The sequence below is a fragment of the Bison bison genome, unplaced genomic scaffold, assembly GCF_000754665.1.
Source record: "Bison bison bison isolate TAMUID 2011002044 unplaced genomic scaffold, Bison_UMD1.0 scf7180017864145, whole genome shotgun sequence".
Taxonomy (NCBI): Eukaryota; Metazoa; Chordata; class Mammalia; order Artiodactyla; family Bovidae; genus Bison; species Bison bison.
In genome coordinates this window covers 9,982,226-10,007,237 of record NW_011494717.1, presented here as the reverse complement: position 1 = coordinate 10,007,237, position 25,012 = coordinate 9,982,226, and the positions used below count along the sequence as shown (strand labels likewise).

The following is a 25,012-nucleotide window of genomic DNA, read 5'->3' as shown; positions in this document are numbered from 1 at the left end:
AATTTTAGATGTAATGTTATTTTGGTTACATCTTCTTTGAAAATTTTCTTATCTGCTAGAGATACACGCTGAATTATAGGTGAGATCATATTTCACATATGCTGCAAAATATTTCAGAAAATTAAAAAAAAAGAAATAAGGTAGACAAAATTGCAATATGGATGATGGGTACATGGGGGTTCATTATATTTTTCTCTCTTTTTTGTGTTTTGTTTGAAATTTTTTATAATAAAAAGTGTTAAAAAATATTTTTTTAAAAAAGTTTCATAGACTTTCAGGATAGATCAAGCCCACAGAAATGCTTGCATTGTACTCTATATATTAAAAGTTTTTTAAATCATGTAAAGGAGTCTGCAGCTTGCCACAGTTCCTACCACACCCTCTTGTCTTAGAACCTGGGCTACTCCATCTATGTTGCCTATTTGGCTCACATAACATTTGACTTTGTAGGTTTGCAAAGTCTTTATATAATGAACCATTCTAACTGACCACGTTCACTATGTCTCAACAGCTTAAATCTAGTTTTTAATAATTAGGAACTGGTAATTCTTTTTTATTCATTTTGGTTTGTTTTTTTCCAAATCTTCATTATTAAAAAATTAAACTATAGTTGATTTACAATATTGTATTAGTTTCAGGTATATAGCAAAATGATTCAGATACACACATACACACTCATACATACACACACACACACATTCTTTTGACACTCTTCTCCATTATAAGTTATTACAAGTTTTTGAATTCCCTATGCTATACAGTAAAAACCCTTATCTATTTTATATATAATAGTGTGTCTCTGTTAATCCCATACTCTTAATTTATCTCCTTCCCCCTTTCTGCTTTGATAACCCTAAGTTTGATTTCTATGTATGAGTTTCTGTTTCTAAATATGTTCATTTGTATTATTTTTTTAGATTTCACAAATAAGTGATATCATATAATATTTGTCTTTGTCTGACTTACTTCACTTAGTTTGATCATCTCTATGTCTATCCATGTTGCTGCAAATGACAATATTTCATTCTCTTCTGTGGCTGAGTAATACTCTATTTTGTATGTATACCATATCTTCTTTATCTACTCATCTGCTGATGGACACCTAGGTTGCTTCCATATCTTGGTTACTGTAAATAGTACTGTTATGAACATTGGGATGCATGTATTATATCTTTTGGAATTAAGAGTTTTTATCTTTTCTGGCTATATGCCCTGTAGGGGGATTACTGGATCATATGGTAATTTTATTTTTAGTTTTTTAAGGAACTTCCATACTGTTTTTCATAGTGGCTGCAGGAGCTGGTAATTCCTTAATTAAACCACTTATTTTTGTCTTCCTATGGCCACAGAGTGAAACCCTTCTTGAGCCAATATACCTGTGCCACTGGACAGGGGATCACAGCTGGACAAACTGTTACCACCATTGAGGAGCAACACCAGTTTTATACCCCACTGCTTTCAAATCAGTAACATCATTGGTGAGATGTTCACCCATGTTCCTGGCAGATGAGACACTACATGCCTATCTCCCACTGCATGGATGGACACTGACCCTTTACTTTAGTTCCTGGGACTCACAGTTCTCTGTAAAACTCCAAAGGCTTGCAACATTCATCACATTTGTGGGGACACTGCCAACCAATGACATGAAGCCATTGTAGAAATGCAGTTCATTTTCATATGAGCTCTGGAATCGGTTCGTGGATTTAAATCCCAACTCTGTCACAGTGAATATATTTATTCTTTCTGTGCCACAGATTTGTCATTTGTAAAATGGGGAACTACTAGTAATTATCCTCAGAAGGATGAAGAGGAAAAATAACTATATATTTTTTTATATATATGTATATATACACGCACACACACACACACATACACACACATATGTATATGCACAAATATTGAGAACAGTGTCTGGAGCATGGTATACAGTTAATATCTGCTACCTACTGTTACCATAACTATTATCTTCAACAACACCACAAGTTTTACACCAAAATAATGCCCATGTTTCAATAATATCTCAAAATTAATTCTAAGGAAAGGTTAGACTAAATGAGATTGATACTATAAAAGTTACTCTCTGTAAAATGAGTCCTTTCTTTCATTGAGTTAGGTGCCTTGTTGTGTTATAATTTGTTAATTCAAAAGCAGTTACAAACATTTTTAAGTTAAAAACACTGAGTTTTCATGACCTTTCTTAAATCAGATAAATTCACTTTAGCAATTGCACTAATCCAATAATTACAGTTGGAAAGAATACTATAACATATATAAGAAGGTATTTGGAATCGTGTGGAATTAAAAGACACTTGTTCCTTGAAAGAAAAGCTATGACCAACCTAGACACCAGATTAAAAAGCAGAGACATTACTTTGTCAATAAAGGTCTGTCAGTCAAAGCTATGATTTTTCCAGGAGTCATGTATGGATGTGAGAGTTGGACTATAAAGAAAGCTGAGCGCTGAAGAATTAAGGCTTCTGAACTGTGGTGTTGGAGAAGACTCTTGAGAGCTCCTTGGACAGCAAGGAGATCCAACCAGTCAATCCTAAAGGAAATCAGTCCTGAATATTCATTGGAAGGACTGATGTTGAAGCTGAAACTCTAATACTTTGGCCACCTGATGTGAAGAGCTGATTCATTTGAAAAGACCCTGATGCTGGGAAAGATTGAAGGTGGGAGGAGAAGGGGACAACAGAGGATGAGATGGTTGGATGGCATTACTGACTCAGTGGACATGAGTCTGAGTAAACTCCAGGAGCTAGTGATGGACAGGGAAGCCTTGCGTGCTGCAGTCCATAGGTCGCAAAGAGTTGGACACGACTGAGCGACTGAGCTGAACTGACCTGATATTCACAACCTCTTTCCTTACAAGTCCTTTAAAGTCACTGAAAAGGTCTCACAAGGTAATCTAATGAAGAGAATATTCCAGATGAAAATTAATGAAACAATTCTCAGATCATTGTCAGAAATTACAAAAAAAAAGACTTTCTGGAAGTAAACTCTCAACATGAAACAGAAGTTTCAATCTGAATCAAAATAGTGATAGTGGTTTCTAAAGGATTGGAGTTATTTGAGCTGTAAACCTTGAATAGGGTGTGTTTGTGTGTGTAATCAAAAGACAAAAACCACTTTGCCCAGCAGAGCTAACCACTTTCAAGGAAGTCCAGGATAAAAATTAACTCAAATGTTTAAAGTATCTAAAAGACCCATAGTTCTCTTAATCAAAGCAAAAAGGCATTTTGCATTAGATAGCAGATTTTATCTTTTTCTGTATTTTTAAATCATTTTGAACAGTATAGAGAATTGATTGGTTTCGCCTTTTGTTCATAATCAATTTTAGTTCTTGTTGCTTTGATAGTTATTATTTCTACCAAAATGATAAAATTAAATCATGAAGTTTGATATATGCCTGATCTAAGTATACTAATTCTAAAATTATATTACACTTTTCATAAATCTGGTTTGAAATGAATTCTCATGCATATCCTAGTTTTAATCACTTTGTTGACTGATTTACTCTTCAAATCTGCTTATTTATATAAAAATGTGATCTGTATTCAAAAAGTAAGTAGGTTTGGGAAACCGCACAGTTGGGGTTTTACTAAATTATCTAGTAGCTATCTTGTTTGCTGCTGCTAAATATTCTACAAGACTTTGTTTCTGTGACAAAGAGATGAGTTCACACCACTTTGCTCAGGAGATGAGTAGCTGTCACTTTAATAGCTCTGCCTTGAGTGGTGAAAAGACAGTGATACATCAATGTAAATAATTTCCTTGGTTAGACCAGCAATCACACAGCCTAACACAATCAGAGCTTGGAAGGGGCATTTGCAACAATAAACAGAAGCCTCTGATTTTTACTTAAAATTTCAAAAGCTGTCCTGATTTCTAGCTTATTGGCCTTGATTACAGGCCTATGAGGAAAGAATTATTTAAATGACTAGCAAAATTAGTCTGCAGATGTCAATCTCCTCTAGCTTAAAAAAAAAAAAAAAAACTTACCAGAAACTGAGCTCTTTATAAAGTAAAATAACTGTTTTCTGAACAGTTTAAAAGTAAGCTTAAAAGTAATGAATGAATGGAAAGAGACAGATAAAAACAAATACGAAAAGTATATTAAGAAAACTGTGACAACCCAGAGGGATGGTATAGGGAGGGAGGAGGATTCAGGATGGGGAACACATGTATACCTGTGGCAGATTCATTTTGATATATGGCAAAACCAATACAATATTGTAAAGTTAAATAAAAAAAAAAAAAAAAGAAAACTGTGTTAACTTTTAATTATTTAAAATAAAGGAAAAAAATCAGAGTAAAAACTCATCATCTGCTAGAAAAAATAAACCCTGCCACTTCCCTCTGCCTCTACTACAACTATGAAATGGAGTAACAAGGTCCTACTAAGATGTACCTTAAATAATGGACCGAGCAAAATACAAAGAAAATTATTACCTTCTTTTAATTTTTTTTGAAAAATATAAGATTATTTATAACAATAATACAAAAAGCTGTACTGTTGTATTTACATAGTGACACATATCACTATAACATATATGACAATAAGAGCACAATAAAGGGAGAGGCAGAGGGGCAAAATTGTTATATTTTACCAGAATCAAGTCATCATTAATCTCGAAGTAGACTGGGTCAGCTAAAGATGCATACTGAGATATCTAGAAAAGACTGCTACGAAAATAACAACCAAATGGTAGCTGAAATATCAACAATCAAAACAGTACACTAAAAAATTCTGCTTGACACAAATGAGGCAGTAAAAGAGGAACAAAAAAAGAATGAGACAGAGAGAAAACATATCAAAATGGCAGCCCCCAATCCAACCATACCAACAATTACATACAATGTCAATGGAGTAAACTATCTTAATAAAACAGCAGAGTTTCTTTAAATGCATACGAAAGCAAAACCCAAACATATGCTATCTATGAGACACACTTAGATTTAAAGGCATTTAGGGAAAAAAAAAAAAGGTTGAAAGCAGTGAGCTGGAAAAGGTATACCAAGCAAACAATAAACAAAATAGAGCTAGAGCAGGTTATTAATATCAGATGAAATAGACTTTAAGTTCAGACATATCACTAGAGACAAAGAGGAATATTTCATAATGATAAAAAGGTCAAAACGTTGGAGGATGAAACAATTATGAATGGACATGTACCTAAGAACAAAACAGACAGAACTGAAAGTAGAAATAATCCTTCCTGCATCTGTTAGTAGTATCCACACTCCTCAATGAAAGGCCGTCCCCAGTTCCTGCCAGAAAACCCCTTCCTACAGCAACAACTATAGTTCTTTCCAGCTTCTGGTACCCACACTCTCCTCTCACCCCAGGGGTCCTAGGGAAGGTCATGACTCCCTATTGCTGTGGCTAATCAGCCCTTTTGGTTCCACTGAATTCTCCCTAGGTACCCCTGAGATGTAATGGGGCTTCTCTCATAGCTCCATCAGTAAAGAATCTGCCTGCAATGCAGGAGACCTGGGTTCGATTCCTGGGTTGGGAAGATCCCCTGGAGAAGGAAATGGCAACCCACTCCAGTATTCTTGCCTGGAGAATCCCCATGGACAGAGGAGCCTGGCGGGATACAGTCCATGGGGTCTCAAGAGTCGAACACGACTTAGCAACTAAACCACCACCACCTGTGTGATGTGCCATCCATTTTCTGACAGAAATCTGACCTATATCTAAATTCCTCTCCTTGGATTGAAACAGACTAGAAGTTGCTTACTCAATAGCCATTCTCTCTTTCTCACTCAAGTTAAAAGAACTCTGATTTTTAGCTGGGCATTTGTTGCCCCAGAAAAAGAACTACATTTCCCAGTCTGCCTGAGCACACATGCTGAGGCCATATGAACTAAGTCTCAGTAAACGAGAAGGTCTGCACCCTCTTTCCATCATTTATCTATTCTGTTACTTGGATAATGGATGTGACGGTTAGAGTTCCAACAGCTTTTTTGGACTTTAAGCAAGAAAACCACACCAAAGGATGATAGAGGATAAAGCCTGAAGGAATTTTGGTCCCACGTGTCCTTTGGATTTGTCATTCCTGCCCTGGACTGCTTGTTTATACACAAGAAAGAAATAAACTTCTATTTTGGTTAAACCATTGTTTTTCAAGCACCTGCTACTCCATCCTGATACATACAGCCTGTGAGGCACTCGTACCCAGCCCTGACTCTCTTTCTAACCTCTCTTGTATGACTCTCTCCTTGCTCACTGTGCTCCAGCCACTTGGGCGCATGCAGAATTCTTTACTGCCTTTTGTAGCTCTTTGCGGAAGCTGACATTTCCCCACCTGAAATCTCCCTGAATCTGAATAACTGCTCATCAAGGTCTCAGTTGAATTGTCACCTCCTATGAGAAGGCTTCCCTGACCATCCTAACAACAGCTCCCCTTTTAAGCTCTTTCAAAGCCCTCTGTTTTGCTCCATTATGGTATTTATGACCATTTGTAACATATATTTGTTAGTTTACTTCTTTATTGTCTCTTTCTCTTATTAGACTCCATTAGGGAGGGTGTCTTTCTAATTCTCTCATATATAAAATACATGAAGTTTTCTCTGGGCTATATATCACTTTGTGCCTTGTATACAGTAAGCAAGCTCACAAAATATTTGCTTTTAAAAAATGCATATCAGTATACTTCACCTTTATCTGATCTCTTGTCTCATTAACTAGGTCAGGGGTTGGCAAACTTTGTAAAAAGTCAAAGGGTAAATATTTGAGACTTTATCATTTTTGTTGCATATTCTTCTCATCCCTCCTCAACAACCCTTTAAAAACATAAAAACCATTCTCAGCTCGAGGGCCATATAAAAATAGACTGAGGGTGGAGTTTGGCCCATAGGCTGTAGGCAGTCAACCCTTGTGTAGACTCTAACTGTCTTAAGGTCAAGCCTGAGTTATTTACTTATATCCTCTGGGACGTAGCACAATACTGAGCACACAGCAGGTTCTCCATAAACTCAGAACTCAGTTGCATTGGGCTAAATTGATTGGGTTAGGCACAGAGATGAAATGAAATGGAACACCTAAAACAGTCAGATTTCATCTAATAGGTGTTTTGCAGGGAGAGAAGGCCTATGGTCCAGGCTGAATGACTCAAAGGGTCATTTACAGGGATTGCAGGTAATGGGAAAAGACAGCTTCTCATTCTGTCACAATCCTAATACCCTCTGCTTCCAAGCAGCAACCCTGTGAAGTTAGGCAGCTGCCCTCCGTCCAGTGTGGCTGACAGGGGCCCAAGAGTCAATTTTCCCCAGTGGTTACTTTTGTTCTGCATTACTATGCCTTGCTCTCTGGTTCCCTTGTCGCCCAGCATTCTGAAAAGCTGCTGGTTTAAAGACCGCATCTACCTCCAGAGGTAAAAACAGCTTGACAAATACAGAATTACATATTTAACCACTACAGATAATTCTTAGATGGTGACCAGGAAACCTTTCTGAAAACAGTTTCTGAATGAGAGCAAGTACTTGCTCTTGCTGTGGTTCCAAATCTTGTGATATACTGATCTAGATGAAGGAAGGAAAGAAGGAATAAATGGATAAAAATACTCCCTGGCCATAATCATGGCCACAGCTCCCACTCCTGGAACCACCAGAATGCCAGGAAGTTGCAGTGTCTCCTGAGAGATCCAAGAATGTGTACAATGTTTTCCCCTAGGGCATTTTTGCTTCCGCGCTCTGGCAAAGGCTGAGGTCAGAGCCACTGGCCTCAAGAGAACAGTGCCTCTTTCCTATAGCATCCAAAAGGCTCAGAATTCCTGCCAGCACCTATCCTCTCAAAAGTCTTCTTCCCAGGCCTGGGCAGAACAGAGGGTGGGGGAGATCAGAGACATTATTTCGTGTCCTGCCAGCTCTTCAATCTCCATGAATTAGTGAGCCAGCCACAGAAAACTGGCTCCATCTCTAGGCACTTCTTTCTTTTTCATGTTCTTGGGGTCTCAGAATAATTCACTGCAATGTTCTATCATTAAGTCTCTGCCACTTCATATTCAACTCCCATCTTCATGTCAAGAACAAAAGCAACAAGTAGTCCCTTGGGGGTTAAAACCTAGCAAGCAGCTATTTCCCAAAGAAGGTAAGTTTCAGATGCTTAACAGTATGACTGAATAAAATGCATTACCTAATCAAGCTTGGTGTGCTGCAGTCCATAGGGTCACAAAGAGCAGGACAGGACTTAGTGACTGAACAACAACAACCAAGTTTCACTCTGATGAGGTAGCAAGTCCTACATTTTAGATATAAGAAGCAAAAGGGTGGAAATAACTTATTTAAGTAGTAAATAGCATCAAAGTCCCTTGATTCTGTCCCTTGTCTGTATAAGATCTTACCTGCCAAAGAGCCAAGAATGTGGCCATGATGCTAAGAGCAGGGAGCAAATGGGCTGGGGAAGAAAGGAGTAAGAGCCTGAGGAAACACTTTGGAAAGAGTTAATTATACAAACCTCAAGGTCCCTGTACCTGTTCTAATGAGTGTCTGGGGGTTCTATGTTTCTGAAGAAGTAATCAAAACTAAATGAAACTGTAACTTTGAAAATATGACTCTGGGACTTAATTCTGCATGTCCGACAAAGGAAGATAGAGGAGCTGTAAGAAATACTGGACACTGTACTATGCAGAAAATATTCTTTGGGGAGTAGAGCTTCCTAAGGAACAGGAATTGCTGTAACACTGAGCACACTGAGAAGAGAGCTAACAGGAACTGAGAGGTGGGCGCTCTTTTGTCTCTGAACACCTCTCCGGCCAGCACCACCAGAGCAGCCATTCTTGAGTCCCATGTGGAAAACACAGCGAGAAAGATCAGTGCCAAGGATTTCTTTTTTCCATATATCTGGTATGACCTGACATCATCTTTTTTGATGATGCTCCTTGGAAGAAAAGCTATGACAAACCTAGATAGCATATTAAAAAGCAGAGACATCACTTTGTTGACAAAAGTCCGTATAGTTAAAGCTATGATTTTTCCAGTAGTCATGTACAGATGTGAGAGTTGGACCATAAAGAAGGCTGAGTGCCAAAGAATTTTTACTTTTGAACTTTGGTGCTGGGGAAGACTCTTTAGAGTCCTTTGGACTGCAAGGAGATCAAATCAGTCAATCCTAAAGGAAATCAACCCTAAATATTCATTGAAAGGACTGATGCTGAAGCTGAATCTCCAATACTTTGGTCACCTGGAAGAGCTGACTCACTGGAAAAGACTCTGATGTTAGGAAAGAATGAGGGCAGGCGGAGAAGGAGGCAACAGAGAATGAGATGGTTGGATGGCATCAAAGACTCAGTGAACATGAATCTGAGCAAACTCTGGGAGATGGTGAAGGACAGGGAAGCCTGGCTTGCAAAGAGTTGGATACATACAACTTAGTGACTGAACAACATCTTTTTTGAAAGTGGAATCATGGCCAGGAGACCAAAGTAAGTTTTCAGGAAGACTGTTGAGATTTCACGCCACTTTGGTAATTTACTGTTTCTAACTGTCTCTCCATGTGTCCCTCCTTCTGAATCCTTCTCTCACAGCTCCTCTGGGAGGCCTCTGCCCACAGCCACCACCATTTGTGGCAGGTTACAGACCCCTCTTGCTGAGCCGGCCTAGAGGAAACACACCAGACTAATCTCCCAGGCAGCTGTCCAGGGTCATGAAAGACAAACCAAGCATATACACAGGATCTAGGGTCAGATTACCAAGCTAGAAACAGAATCACAGAATCACAGGATCAAGATGGTGGGGCAAAGCGGACATGGCAAATAGGAAGTGAAATCTCAGAAAGGAATTAACACTCAGAACAGAAAACCAAAGCTGTGATACAAAAGGTCAGAATCAAAAGAGCTGGAAGCACTAGTATACAGCTCAGCTGGGTAGGGCCACAGAAGATGGTGAGCAAAGAGGAGAGTGCCAGGAGGCCTTGACTGGGACTCCGTCTTCCACCTGGTCCTATATTGCAGGATAAGCTCCGTCTGCTGATGTCTCTATAGGACTTAACAACCCGATCCCCAGTGACATAAGAGGAGACTAAAGCAGGGGGAGGCTTGTCCCAGCAATTTGAACAAGGCCATATAATTAGTTAGAGGCACACCCAAGATGAAAATTGTCACCTCTCCAACTCTGCTTTTCTGTGCATATAATTAATGTAGACAATATGCTTGCACTTTTCAGACGCATTTGAAATGATGGTCCCATGTAAGACTAGTTATACAGAGTAGGAGCTCCATATGAAGCACTGCCCGACAAGGCAGTTACTATTGGGAAATACCTTAAGCCAGCGGTCCCCAACCTTTTTGGCACCAGGGACCAGTTTTGTGGAAGGCGATTTTTCCATAGACTGGGGGCAGGGAGGAGATGGTTCGGGGAGATTCAAGTGCATTACATTTATTATGTGCTGTATTTCTAATCTAATGCCATCACTGATCTAACAGGAGGGATTGGTCCATGAATTAGAGGTTGGGAACCCATGCCTTAAAAAGTAAGAATGATAACCAAATGATCAAGGCCCTACACTTTGACTAATCTTGAAGATTTTGAGGCCTGAATGTGGAAAGATACTTAGAAAATAGAAATCTCTCTAGGATGCATGCATGCTAAGTTGCTTCAGGGGTGTCCGATTCTTTGCAACCCTATGGACTGTAGCCCACCAGGTTCCTCTGTTCATGGGATTCTCCAGGCAAGAATACTGGAGTGGGTGGCCATGCCCTCCTCCAGGGGATCCTCCTGACCCAGAGATCGAACCTGCGTCTCCTACGTCTCCTGCATTAGCAGGTGGGTTCTTTACTCCTAGCACCACTGGGGAAGACTCCTCTCTAGGACAGGGTTTCTTAAATTCAGCACTACAGACACTGTGGACTCAATAACTTTTTGCTTTAGGGGCCTATCCCGTGCACTGGAGGGTGTTTAACAGCATCTCTGACCTCTGCCCACTGATGCAGGAACAACAAAGCCAGCCCTGGTCCCCTAACCATCATGACAAACAAAAACGTTTCCAGACACTACCATACATCCCCCAAGTAGCAAATTATACCTGGTTGAGATCATGCAGTAAATACACTTATGCTAAAGTAAAAGGAACTAAGTCAGGACACTAAAGGCTGTTATATTCATTATTACATGTGGTTTAGTGCATTCAGAAATGTTTGTTGACATGCTAATAGCAAAAGTATACTCACTGTGTACAAGGAAACAAAAATCTTTCCACATCAGCAACAGAGTGAGTTTTGTAAAGCCTTCTGCATCATATTCCACAACACCCCTAAGTAATAAAAGCACACACAGACAAAAAACCTTCATAAAAACAAGGTATCAAAGAGATGGAACCAAGTAAAGAATATATTCATAAAGCAAGGTTATTGAATCCAAGATACATTTAAGACAAGTGAGTGCTATCATAGGAAGGATGTGGGATTTGGAATGAAAGCATCTAGGTTTGAATTACAGCTTTACTATTATGACCTCTGGCAAATCACTTAGCCTTTGGAGCCTCAGTTTCCTTATCTGTAAAACAAATATAATCATATGTGCAAACTTCATCATGGAGTTGTGAAAAACAAGTAAGGCCACCCATAAAATGGTTAGACGGTATCGGTGACTCAGTGGACATGAGTTTGAGCAAACTCCAGGAGATGGTGAAGGACAGGGAAGCCTGGCATGCTACAGATCATGGGGTTGCAAAGAGTTGGACATGACTTAGTGAGAGAACAACAATAACAATCCACAAAATACTATGCAAATGTGAGTCACTGCTGCTGCTAAGTCACTTCAGTCGCGTCCGACTCTGTGAGACCCCACAGACGGCAGCCCATCAGGCTCCCCCGTCCCTGGGATTCTCCAGGCAAGAATACTGGAGTGGGTTGCCATTTCCTTCTCCGAATGTTAGTCACTAGTGATGAGCAAAAGGACAAATGAAGAAGTCAGGGCAGCAAAGACCCCAGGTCTATACAGTGACTGTCCAGTCTCACTTTCATTCAGGTACTGAACAGTCACAAGCAATGACAATATTACTAAGTTCAGGATTATAGATGACTATCTTCCAAAGTACTTGGCGTCCTTTCTCTTGTGTCCCCTGATCTTCCCCACTGGGCTCAAGACAAAGTAGCAACATTAGCAGGGTGGATGTGGGGTTCAGATGGGAGATGCATACCTCCTGTGTCAAAGGAGAACAGTGTCCGAACACAGAAGGGCCTAGACTGAATTCTGATGGGCTCCTCTCCCCCATTTCCCTCTGGAGCTGAGTGTACAGCAGGTGACACGGCCACAATGTGCCAATACTAACCACACAGAGAGGCCAAGGATAACTTTCTCTCTCATCCATACAAGGAGACCTTTGCTGCCCTTAGAAATGCCTTCTCCCTGGCTGAGTCAGACTAAACAGACCATTAATACTGATGGCCTCCAGGTTTAAGTAGGAAGGAACAGTTGACCCCACTGTGAAGGTAAAGGAACTGAGACACTGAAGGTTGAGTGATTTGCTCAAAGACTGTTGACACATCATTAAAGTCTGCTGACTTCAGTCAACAACTTTATTCATCAGTTTGTATTTCTTTTCTGGATATGTAATTTACTCAATATTACAACACTGATATCTGAACTTTTTAGATACTGCACCCCATAAGCAAAAACAAGCACTGACAGAATCCTTCTCATCATGCATATAGTACAGTATATGGTAGTATTTGTATATGATTTTGCAGTTGTAGACAAGTACTACTATATTATATGTGTAATAAAACACAAAAATGTGCATACATAGAATGAGATTTAAAAAGAATTGTTAACATGTGTAAACGCAATTGTTCACCCTTTTCTTGAATACCACTGGAGTGAGGGGAGGCACATGCCCCTGAGGTTCACACACGCGGCTTTGCTGGTCACTGTGCTAATATCTTCATTTTCAGTAACATACACAAAAAATAATCTTACTCAAAAATGAGAAGACTAACAGAGTTATTTATTAAGCACTGTTCATATCATAAACACTTTCTCAAAATGCGCATAAAGCAAGCTGAAAAATACCTTAAGTGTTAAGAGACTCATTAACAGTTATGCTGTTTAGATATCGTTACTCTGTTTTGGCAATATGAGAAATTCCACGATGGATAACAAGAAAATTTCTTGAAATTCTCTTGAGGAGTCAGAAATTTTCTTTTAATTATGCCACATTCGTAAAAATTATATCCTAACCTTATTCTTGATTTCATCTTCTCATTCCTTTTATCTTAATTTCTTCAGTTACTGATTTAAAATTTTAATATACACATCTTCTCTGGAATGAGGTGGGAGTTAATGAGAGCACTAAAATGCTTAGTGCTTAGGCAGAGTGTGCTCCACCTTTTAAAGAGACTGTGAGGAAAAGGTAACCACCCACCACCCCCCAAGCTAAGCCCTAAGTGGGAGGTTGATAAGGGCTCTGCCACCATTAAGGAAACAGCTGCAGAGCAGCCAGCACGGGCCGCATGACGGAAAGGGCCAGAGCACAGGGTGGGTGGCCAGAGGAGACGCCCACCCTGGGACTGCAGCTACACACTGCCCTCCTCCCTCGCAGGGCCTTCTTCCAACACACTAATCCCAAGTGTGAGTCATGGCACTGGTGTCTAAGTCAGATTTCCTTCCCGAATCTCTGCGGCCCTGTGGGGAGTGGGAGTCTTATCAGGAGACCTGAGTTCTGAGGAACAGGGTTCCTGCCCCAGCCATCTCTGAGACTTCCACAGGTGACTGAACTGGTCAAGTTTTATAGGCTTTTCTTTGTAGGATGTGCCAGGAATGCCCACCTGGCTCACCTCATGACCACTGTGTGATGACGGAGGTGAAAGTACTGTGTAGACTGTAAAGAGTGCACCAAGAAGCAGGTATGGCAACCACTTTGACTGTGGTGTTCCGGGCTAGTTATGTGGCTGCTCCAGGGAAGATATTTGACTCTATTTGCCAAACAAAGCTGAAAAAAATGTCTTTCTGGGAGCGTTAGTATGAGCAACACACCAGGAAGAACCAAAATAGCACTGAAAGGTATCATATGGAAGAACTAAGTGCTATTTTCTTCATTGAGCCCTCCCCTCAGGATGTGAGGGCATCACTGATTTATGGTCTTAATGAAGAACTTACGTGCCAAAGTGGCTGAGGAAGGCAGCAATATACTCTCTTCTTTTGTGATAGCCTTGAATCACATACTGCACCTGGAACACGAACCCACAGCTGAGTACAGTAGGGAATTATTAAATGCTTTATCATGTAAAATTTCCAAGATTCACAGAAGTAGGAAGAATAGTAAAATGAACACCCATATTCCCACATCTATCTTCAATAACTGTGAATATTTTGTCTAGTTGCTTTATCTAGCCATCTACCTATCTATCAACCTGTCAATCAATCTTGCTGAAATGTTTCAGAAGAAATTAGAGACATCATTACAGTGTGCCCCTGAACACTTCAGCATGCATCTCTGAAAAACAAGACAGTTTCCTACACAATCACAATACTGCTATCACACTCAACAAAATTTAGTAATTCATTCTCTGAATTTATTTAGTACCCTGACAATTTTCCAAACTTCCCAACTGTCCCCAAAATATGTTTGAAAAAAAAGCAAGGATATAAACAGGGATCAGGCATTTAATCTAGAAAGTCTTTTACTATAGAATAATAGTACCTCCTGGGATGTGAGTGTGTGTGCCTAATACTGACTTTTTAGAGATTGGGCTGTCTTATCCTGCATTCTAGACTCTCTGATTGTCTCCTTCCTTTTTTCTCTACCTTCTGTATTTCCTATGAATTGGAAGTTAGAGCTAAAGGTGTGATTAGATCCAGGTTAAACATTTTTGGCAAGAAAACTTCCTAGGTGATACTGAGTTTGATCACTGGTTAAGCTGACGTCAGCCAGACCACGGTACTGTAAGGGAATGGTTCCCTTTTGCCAAAATGAGTAATCCAGGGGTACACTCCTCGAAGCATGTGAAGATCAAGTTCCTTAATGGTTTTAGTATTTGTTGGAGATCCTTGTCTGAATCAATTACTTCAACTGAGGCCTGAAAAATGGTATGTTTGTATTTTCTCATTCTATCTCATTTAACAGCTGGCATTCTCCATAAAGAAGAGTTTCCTCTCATCAAATGGGCCTAATTGATTATCTTGAACTACAACTCCTATTGAAAAGGACAGTAATGCTCAATTATTTCTTTTTAGGTTTGTAACATTCAGAATAAGGAGTGTTACAACAGGCGATTTTGCCTTTTTATATTTCCTTCTTAACACCAAGTGACAGTTTCTATAAAAAAAATTGTGAACTCATTAAGCTAGGCATCTGAAAGTTAGTCATTTACCCATCAGTTTCTAACGCAAAAATACCTTCCTCATAAAACGTCTTTATAATGGCTGAAAGAAACAGTGGGAGAAAAAGACCCCCCAAATAGTTTATATTGGCTGTAGCCACACTGAGTCTCCATGGATAACAAAAGCTCAAGATAAAGTGCTTGAAATAACCTTGACACAATTGGTACTGATAGCCATTTGTACCCTTTAAAAGTAAAACAATTCTATTTATATAATAGGGGTTTTATGTCAATTTATAAAAACAGTGCTTGCTTTGCAGGCTCAACGTAGGATCAGAAATGTTATTTTGGGGAAAGAAAAACAGATGATAAGTTTGCTTAAGTGGCTTTGTTTAAAAAGGGGATGAAAACAGTTCTGTATACTTGATTTTAAAAACAGAAAACCATTTTAACAGAAACCCACAACAAAACTGGCTATAAAGATAGATTCCAATGCAATTATGGAAATTCATTTGAAGAGATTGTTTCTAAAAGCAGCCCATACTGTCCTCGTTTGTAGCAAGCAGAAGAACATCAATTTTGAAAGACAAGTGAAATTAATGAAAGGGAACCAGATAAGAAAAACTGACTGATTCTTGTATTTCTGAGAAAATGGTATTATAATTTTTTTTGAGGAGAATGTATGACTAGAAATTAATCTCAATTGGAGAGCTTTAAAAAGGCTTTTCTTCTCAGTTCTGGAAGACCAAATTTGCATTTTTCTCTATAATACTGGGACACAGATTTGAAGGCAGTGTAAAACCTACACTGTAAGTAAGAATGCTGTCCTCTGATCAGTTTTGTGGGAGGGCAGGGGCTGGGGGAATCTGGTCCAATGAACAGCAACCACTCCGTGAGAGTTAAACGCCCTAGAATCTGTGCCAAGCCCACAGACTGCAGAGTTGCCAGATTTCAGTTCCTTTGACATTTAAAAAATAATACTGAAGACTTTGAAATATTATATTTCTAAAGCATTTTCTATATAGAGATGAGCTATCTTTTGAATGAAAGAGACAAACAAAAGATTTATTTTCCAAGCCATTGTGAACAAGTCAACAGAAGCAAAGAAAATAGGATTTGGCGAATTAAGCAAACTAAGTCCATGTGGGAGAAGAAAGAAAGTATCGTCTGTGGACTAATAGCTCCAGTTTTTAGCTAAATAAGTTGGCTGGACATTAACAAGTATATTCTATACTTGCAGAAATACCTGATAAGAACCAATAGTGTAAGCTCAGTTACTTGCCAGTGTAAAGGCTCATTAACGCAGCTAAGGGAAAGCTTTAGATAATCTGGCTATAACTGGATGCTGCTGCTGCTGCTAAGTCGCTTCAGTCATGTCCGACTCTGTGCGACCCCATAGATGGCAGCCCACCAGGCTCCTCTGTCCATGGGATTTTCCAGGGAAGAGTACTGGAGTGGGTTGCCATTGCCTTCTCCATATAATCCGTCCCAGGCTCCAGAATCCCTGGGATTCTCCAGGCAAGACCACTGGAGTGGGTTGCCATTTCCTTCTCCAATGCATGAAAGTGAAAAGTCAAAGTGAAGTCGCTCAGTAAATGTCCGACTCTTTGTGACCCCATGGACTGCAGCCCACCAGGCTCCTCTGTCCATGGGATTTTCCAGGGAAGAGTACTGGAGTGGGTTGCCATTGCCTTCTCCGTATAATCTGGCTATAAGCCAATCTGACCTGGAAACCCTGTCCCAACAAGCAGGACTCTGGCAAACTGTTCCTGGGCATGACAGGAAGAATCAGGAACCAACTATTAAAATGTGCTGTACAGAAAAGCAGAAAGAGATGAGAGCCGCTCGACAGGATCACTGTGATATTAACTAGTGGCACACACACACACGAACATAATAATTGGGAAATGAAAGAGTTGAAATTTTTTTAAACCATAAGAAGAAGAAAAAACTTAGGGCATAATGGAAATTCAAGAATAAGAAGATATATATTTAAAAGATGAAGAACCTAAGAAGACAGTTCTCCAGAGAAGACATACAGATGGCCAATGAACACATTAAAAAATGCTCAGCATCACTCATTGTTGCTGCTGCTGCTGCTGCTAAGTCGCCTCAGTCGTGTCTGACTCTGTGCAACCCCATAGAGGGTAGCCCACTAGGCTCCTCTGTCCCTGGGATTCTCCAGGCAAGAATACTGGAGTGGGTTGCCATTTCCTTCTCCAATGCATGAAGTGAAAAGTGAAAGTGAAGTCGCTCAGTCATGCCCGACTCTTAGCGACCCCATGGACTGGAGCCTACCAGGCTCCTCCATCCATGGGATTTTCCAGGCAAGAGTACTGGAGTGGGGTGCCATTGCCTTCTCCCACTCATTGTTGGAGAAATGTAAATCAAAACTACAATAAGGTATCACCTCACACCAGTTAGAATGGCCAACATCAAAAAAATCCACAAATAAGAAATGCTGGAGAGGGTGTGGAGAAAAGAGAACCCTTTTTGCACTGTTGGTGGGAATGTAAATTGACACTGACACCACAGAGAACAATATGGAGATTCCTTTAAAAACTAGGAATAAAATTACCATATGATCCAGCATTCCCACTAACGGGCAGATACCCTGAGAAAACCATAATTGAAAAAGACACATGTACCCCAATGTTCACTGCAGCACTATTTACAACAACCAAGATATGGAAGCAACCTAGATGTCCATCAACAGGTGAATGGATAAAGAAGTTGTGGTATACATATACAATGGAATATTACTCAGCCATAAAAAGGAACCAATTTGAGTCAGTTCTAGTAAAGTAGAAGAACCTAGAGCCTGTTTGTAAACTTACAGTACAGTAAGTCAGAAAAACAAGTATCGCATATTAATGCATATATATGAAATCAAGAAAAATGGTACTGATGCACCTTTTTGCAGGGCAGGAATAGAGACACAGACATAGAAAACAGACTTGTGGAGACAGTGAGAGGAGAAGGGGGACAAATTGAGAGAGCAACATTGAAAGATATGCATTACTACATGTAAAACAGATAGCTAGTGGGAAAGTGCTGTATAACACAGGTAGCTTAACCCAGTGCCTATGACAACCCAGAGGAGTGAGTGAGTGGGGGAGGTGGGAGGGAGGCTCTTGAGGGAGGGCGCATACATATACTTATGGCTGATTCAAGTTTTTGTATGGTAGAAAACAACACATTGCAAAGCAATTGTCCTCCAATTTTAAAGAAGATGAAGGTAAGACTGGAACAGGGAGGTCAGAATCCTTAGAAAAGGAAGGAGGGCAAACAAAGTGGGAGAGAAACTGATGAAATCTATTCAGAGCAGGAAAGGCCATGTTAGATGGAGGCTGAAACTAAGACCGGGTGGAGAGGATGGCGTCTGCACCACGATGCTGGGGAAATGACAGTGGAGGAAGGAGCCTTACAAGGCTGGGGAGGCAGGGGACTTGCTTTTACCTTGTTGGTGAGCAGGTGGCACACTTGGGGAACATAATCAATGAGACAGCCTCCTCCTGGAAAAGCTGGGATGTGAAGAGCCGAGGAGCCGCCAAGTGCACTGAAAGGACAAGAGTACAGTGGATACTTCTCTTAGGGCTCAAGCAACTTACGTGACATTCCCAACACACTTGGTTTCTCTTGTCCAAGTCTGCCCACCAACTGCCTGAATCAATGAGGGTGAAATTAGGTGCTTCACTTTATGATTCCATTTCTATATTTTAATCCATTTTGTTACAGCAGCATGTTCACGTTTCACATAACAAACAACTAACAATTAATGACAACTCATGATCCTATCACAAAAGTACAGATAAGCATATTTTGATTGGCATAGGTAAATGTCTTACCAACACGAATGGGTTGTACCTGTTACTGAAACACAGACTTTTATACTCTTAATTATGCCCAATTCATAATTGAGCCAAGCAAATATACGTCATTCATTAAATGTTGAACTGATGTGCCAGTGTTATAGAGAACCAAAGGGACTAGTTGTGAAGCTCACGGCTTGGCAGCCTTGAGCAGCCTCTTTGGACTTTAGTTTTCTTATTCTTGTGAGTGAAGTGAGTGAAAGTTGCTCAGTCGTGTCCGACTCTTTTGCAACCCCAGGGACCATAGCCTGCCAGGCTCCTCTGTCCATGGGGTTTTCCAGGCAAGAATACTGGAGTGGGTTGCCATTTCCTTCTCCAGAGGATCTTCCCAACCAAGGGATCGAACTCACGTCTCCTGCATTACAGGTGGATTCTTTACCACTGAGCCATGTGAAGTAGGTGGTTGAGAGAAGGGGATGCAGTCACCCCGGTGGTTAGGCAACCCAGGCAGGTTTTGTAAATGAGTGCAGAGAACCAGGTAGGGTCTGGGGATTTTGCACACAGTGGGAAGGGCTCCCATTGCTCAGCCTCGGCTGGTTTCTAATATGTAAGGAACACACGCCTGGTCTCATCAGATCCTAATTTTTCAACTGAAGCCAGAAATCCAGATGATTTAAGCTCTCAATTTTTAAATGGTGTTAAGCAGTTAAGCATTTTCTGAAATACTGGTCTGGAGTCTGTGGGCCAATATGGGTAGAAAGTGAGCAACTAATCAGTCAATGCTGACATTCGATTCATCTAAACAAGAAGGGACAGTAAAAAATCATCAATCCAAGCACTGAGACACACTGCTGATCTAGAAACAGTTTCCAGAACTTTCCTGGAGATTCTCTTTTCAGTTTAAATTAACTGGCATAGAATTATTAAGAAAATTGTTCAGAACATTATAGCATGCATTTTGTATATCATTCTTAATCTTGATTTCATCTTTTGTCCTACTCTTCTTTGGTCCTAATTTGTTTTTCTTACTTGAATTTTATTTTAATGTGTATATTTCTATGACCCCCGTAAACCATTTCTTTAAAACAGGATATAAAAAGACTCCTCAATCCCTTAATGCTGTGATTATCCATTATCCAAGTCCCCACAGTAATGAGATTGTAAATGGAAACAAAATATTTGACAATAACAGTCTGGAAAATCATTCTCAAATAGTTTAGAGCAGAGAGACTCAGTCTAGAGTTTGTGGTCTTCCCTGGTGGCTCAGTGGCAAAGAATCTGTCTGCAGTGCAGGAGATGCGTGTTCGATACCTGGGTCAGGAAGAACCCTGGAGGAGGAAATGGCAACCCACTCCAGCATTCTTGCCTGGAAAATTCCAAGGATAGAGGAGTCTGGTGGGCTAACATCCATGGGGTCACTGAAGTGACTGAGCGCACACACACTCACAGAGTTTGTGGAATAATATCTGTAACTAGCTAAAGGACTCCAGGACCAGCCTGTCACTCTGTTGACTACAGATTTCTGAAATTAATTTTTTTAGGTAAAAATGAATATTATGTTTATTTATGGGAATGAAAAATCCCAAGAAACAAAATTTCAGGTGATGCAAGTAACTCAACACAGAGTGGAAACATTCACTGTTGACTTAGCCTCCTCAGAAGATAAGTAAAACGCACTACTCTGACAACTGAGAAGATTCTGAGACAGCGTTTGACTAAGTATGACATTCATGAATCACATACACCCTGTAACTGCACAGAATTAGCAAGAACGTCATTTCCATTTGCTACTCTCTGAAGAGACACTAGACGAGATTTAGCCTCAACTCTGAAGAAAGCTAGGAAAATTCCTGTGACTTTCTGTGAACTAGAGGAAGGCTTTCTGTTTCCTCTTACGTACGCAGAAGTACACAGAGGGTGCGCATCTCACTCCAAGGGTCTAATGGTTCCATTAGGATGGAAAACTGATTAAGAAGAAAATTTTAAATTACGAGAACAATAAATCCAGTATCTATAGCCTGTGGTTTTTGGTGAAATATCTGCATAACAGAATACTAAGATTCAGGCTTCTCATAGGTTACTTAGAGAAACAATCTTTAGCATAATAAACCGACACCCCCTCCCCCCAACCAAATGATTTGGATAGTTCCCTGGAATTGACAGCACTGGACTTTGATCTGTATAAAATACTACAGAGTAAGTTTTAAATCATTCACTACATTGAATACAATGAGTAAAAACAGTATGTGAAAAATCAACTTGAATCTCTCTCTCTGCTTCTGAGATACAGCCTTTAACAAAATTACCTATAACAATAGAAAGAAGCAGAGGTTTGGAGAAACCCAAAGGCCGGCTGCTCAACTGCCAGGGCCATCTCTCTGCACCCTGCTTCTGTGATTATCAAGAACTAACTCTGGTCGCTAGGTGCTTTCCCATTATCTAATTGAACCCTCTCTACAACTCAATGAGGTGGAAATCATCACTGTGATATTACAAGTGAAGAAATTGAGGCTCAGAGAGCAGAAGAAACTTCCCTGCAGTCACACAACAGGGAAATAGTACAGCTGGGATCTGAATTCAGGGAAGCCTGTTGCTAGTGTCCAGGCTGCTGTGACTGCTGAATTATGCACCTCCCTGGGGAGGGGGTGTGTGCTAGGTCATTTCAGTCGTGTCTGACTCTTTGCCACCCCATGAACTGTAGCCTGCCAGGCTACTCTGTCTATGGGATTTCCTAGGCAAGAATACTGGAGTGGGTTGCCATGCCCTCCTCCAGTGGATCCTTCCGACCTAAGGATCAAACCCATGTCTCTTACATCTTCTGCATTGGCAGGTGGGTTCTTTACCACTATGCCACCCAAGTGGGGGTGGAGTATAATCTTGAAAGGGCTGCAAGGATGGAAAGACACACTGGGGGTGACTACCAGTGAGCGGGGTCAGGATTTCAATGAGGTTAAAGGGCTTCTAGAAGCACTCAGCGGAGAAGGCGATGGCACCTCACTCCAGTACTCTTGCCTGGAAAATCCCATGGATGGAGGAGCCTGGTGGGCTGCAGTCCATGGGGTCGAAAAGAGTCAGACACAACTGAGAGACTTCACTTTCACTTTTCACTTTCATGCATTGGAGAAGGAAATGGCAACCCACTCCAGTGTTCTTGCCTGGAGAATTCCAGGGACAGGGGAGCCTGATGGGCTGCCGTCTATGGGGTCGCACAGAGTCGGACACAACTGAAGCAACTTAGCAGTAGCAGCAGCAGAAGCACTCAGACCACCACAGAAGCACAGTGCTGCACAGCTCATCTCCCTTTGCAACTTTCCACATGGCAGCAGGGCAAGCATTCCTCCAGATTTTGTTCACACCCAGATGGTCAAACAACCAGATTCACTGCATCTCGGATGTGATGGACCAACCACTCTGTCATGTTCAATTGTGAACGACTTAGCTGTGCAGGGGAAGGAAGCCTCAATGTGTGAAGCACTTCAGATACTACAAAGGATAGTTTTAAATCAGAGTTGATTTCTTAAAGGAAACTCGCTGCACTCTTTATTTAACTCAGTAGTTTTTCAGCCCATGAGAGTTCTGAACCTGACTTCCAGCATTGCATGCTGATAAGTGCTGCTGATTCATGTATAAATATCCGCCTCATGGGTAAATATTTAACAGGCTTGCTATAGCCTGAATGCTGCCCTGATCGTGCTGAATAAACAAAGTCAAGTGCCATGAAATAAAAGAGCTATTATGTTTTCAAAGGGTGCAAGATGGAGGAGGTAAGGCCTTGTGATCTCAAATCCTTTAATATTCATGAATCAAAAAATACTATGCTGAGCATGTACAAGAGAAAACTCCCTCTCTGCAGGCATGCCCAGCTTCACTCAGCTCTTCTCAGGAATGCAGGGCTGGCTGGAGAGAAGCTGGGCCTCGCTAACCCACTCTGTGGCTGAGTAGGGGCTAGGGACAGGGTGATGGGGACATCAAAGGGACCACTGGGGCTGTTGACTCTTCTGATCTCTGGAGCAGTTCAGGGAGAAAGGTGGGTTAAAAGATGGAAAAACTAAATTGGTGTGCCAGGGTCTCAGGCTGAACTTGAGAGGAGAGGGTGAAAAGGGCTGCTTTGATGAGAAAGTACCTTCTATCTCCTTATGGGATGCAATGAAACATGAAACTAGCTGATAATTCATAGAACTGAAACTGAGTCCATGGACAGAAATGACAAGGACAAGGCCAGAGCTGGAGAAACCTTTCCACCTTTTGTGGAGGTAAACAGACCCAAAGGTAGCCAGAAAAACAATTCCAAGTCTGTCCTCCTTGGGTTCTAAAAGTCAAATATAAGAACTGTCTATGTACTAACATTATTGTTTCCATGCAAATACAGCTAACTGAGCCTCTGTGGACCTTGCTCGGTCTGCAAATATTCAAAGCGTCTCTAATATTGAAGACTTGACTTGGCTACAATCAATAGCATAAGGAAATATTTTGGGGCATTCTGGCATGGAAAAAAGCAGGCAATCAACCTGTCTGCAAGCTTGACTTGGGACAATGGGTTTTTAACCTATTATGAAATAGTAACTCCCCTCTGTTCCTGTGGGGTCTTACCTATAGGCCAAATAAAAATGAAGAAAACGTTGACTTAGCACCAGAGAAAACCAGAAGGGTCACTGATTTTCAACTGCAGTTCTTGCTTCTACCAAGTCTGCTCTCTTTGGTCCTTCTCCACTTTCCCCTGAGTACAGTGGGGATACTACTACTCCAAAAAGACCCACCTCTCTCAAGGGTTAAAGTAACAATTAGAGTTACACTAATATGAAAATGAAATGTTCCCTTGGGATCTCTAATTTTCTTGAAGAGACCTCTAGTCTTTCCCAATCTGTTGTTTTCCTCTATTTCTCTGCATTGATAGCTGAGGAAGGCCTTCTTATCTCTCCTTGCTATTCTTTGGAACACTGCATTCAGATGCTTATATCTTTCCTTTTATCTTTTGCTTTTCACTTCTCTTCTTTTCACAGCTATGAAGAGGTGACAAGAATACACAGAAGAACTGTACAAAAAAGATCTTCACGACCAAGATAATCACGACGGTGTGATCACTCACCTAGAGCCAGACATCCTGGAATGTGAAGTCAAGTGGGCCTTAGAAAGCATCACTATGAACAAAGCTAGTAGCGGTGATGGAATTCCAGTTGAGCTATTTCAAATCCTGAAAGATGATGCTGTGAAAGTGCTGCACTCAATATGCCAGCAAATTTGAAAAACTCAGCAGTGGCCAGAGGACTGGAAAAGGTCAGTTTTCATTCCAATCCCAAAGAAAGGCAATGATAAAGAATGCTCAAACTACCACACAATCACACTCACCTCACACGCTAGTAAAGGAATGCTCAAAATTCTCCAAGCCAGGCTTCAGCAATACGTGAACTTACAGATGTTCAAGCTGGTTTTAGAAAAGGCAGAGGAACCAGAGATCAAATTGCCAACATCTGCTGGATCATCAAAAAAGCAAGAGAGTTCCAGAAAAGCATCTATTTCTGCTTTATTGACTATGCCAAAGCCTTTGACTGTGTGGATCACAATAAACTGTGGAAAATTCTGAAAGAGATGGGAATACCAGACCACCTGACCTGCCTCTTGAGAAACCTATACGCAGGTCAGGAAGCAACAGTTAGAACTGGATATGGAACAATAGAGTGGTTCCAAATAGGAAAAGGAGTACGTCAAGGCTGTATATTGTCACCCTGCTTATGTAACTTATATGCAGAGTACATCATGAGAAATGCTGGGCTGGAGGAAGCATAAGCTGGAATCAAGATTGGCTGGGAGAATATCAATAACCTCAGATATGCAGATGACACCACCCTTATGGCATGAACTTCCTGATGTTCAAGCTGGTTTTAGAAAAGGCAGAGGGACCAGAGATCAAATTGCCAACATCCGCTGGATCATCAA

General features: G+C 40.8%; 1 protein-coding gene across 4 annotated transcripts in view; it reads right to left on the bottom strand.

The window, feature by feature from the left end:
* The window catches only part of BRE (brain and reproductive organ-expressed (TNFRSF1A modulator)), a 474,306-nt gene that overhangs the window by 80,839 nt on the left and 368,455 nt on the right, over window positions 1-25,012 (bottom strand). For all 4 annotated transcript variants that reach the window (XM_010840665.1, XM_010840664.1, XM_010840666.1 and 1 more), the window contains 3 exons: window positions 18,726-18,825; window positions 14,104-14,174; window positions 11,175-11,257 (listed from right to left, as the gene is read on the bottom strand). In XM_010840665.1, coding sequence (XP_010838967.1) covers window positions 11,175-11,257; window positions 14,104-14,174; window positions 18,726-18,825 — 254 coding nt within the window. The remainder of the gene's footprint in view (window positions 1-11,174; window positions 11,258-14,103; window positions 14,175-18,725; window positions 18,826-25,012) is intronic.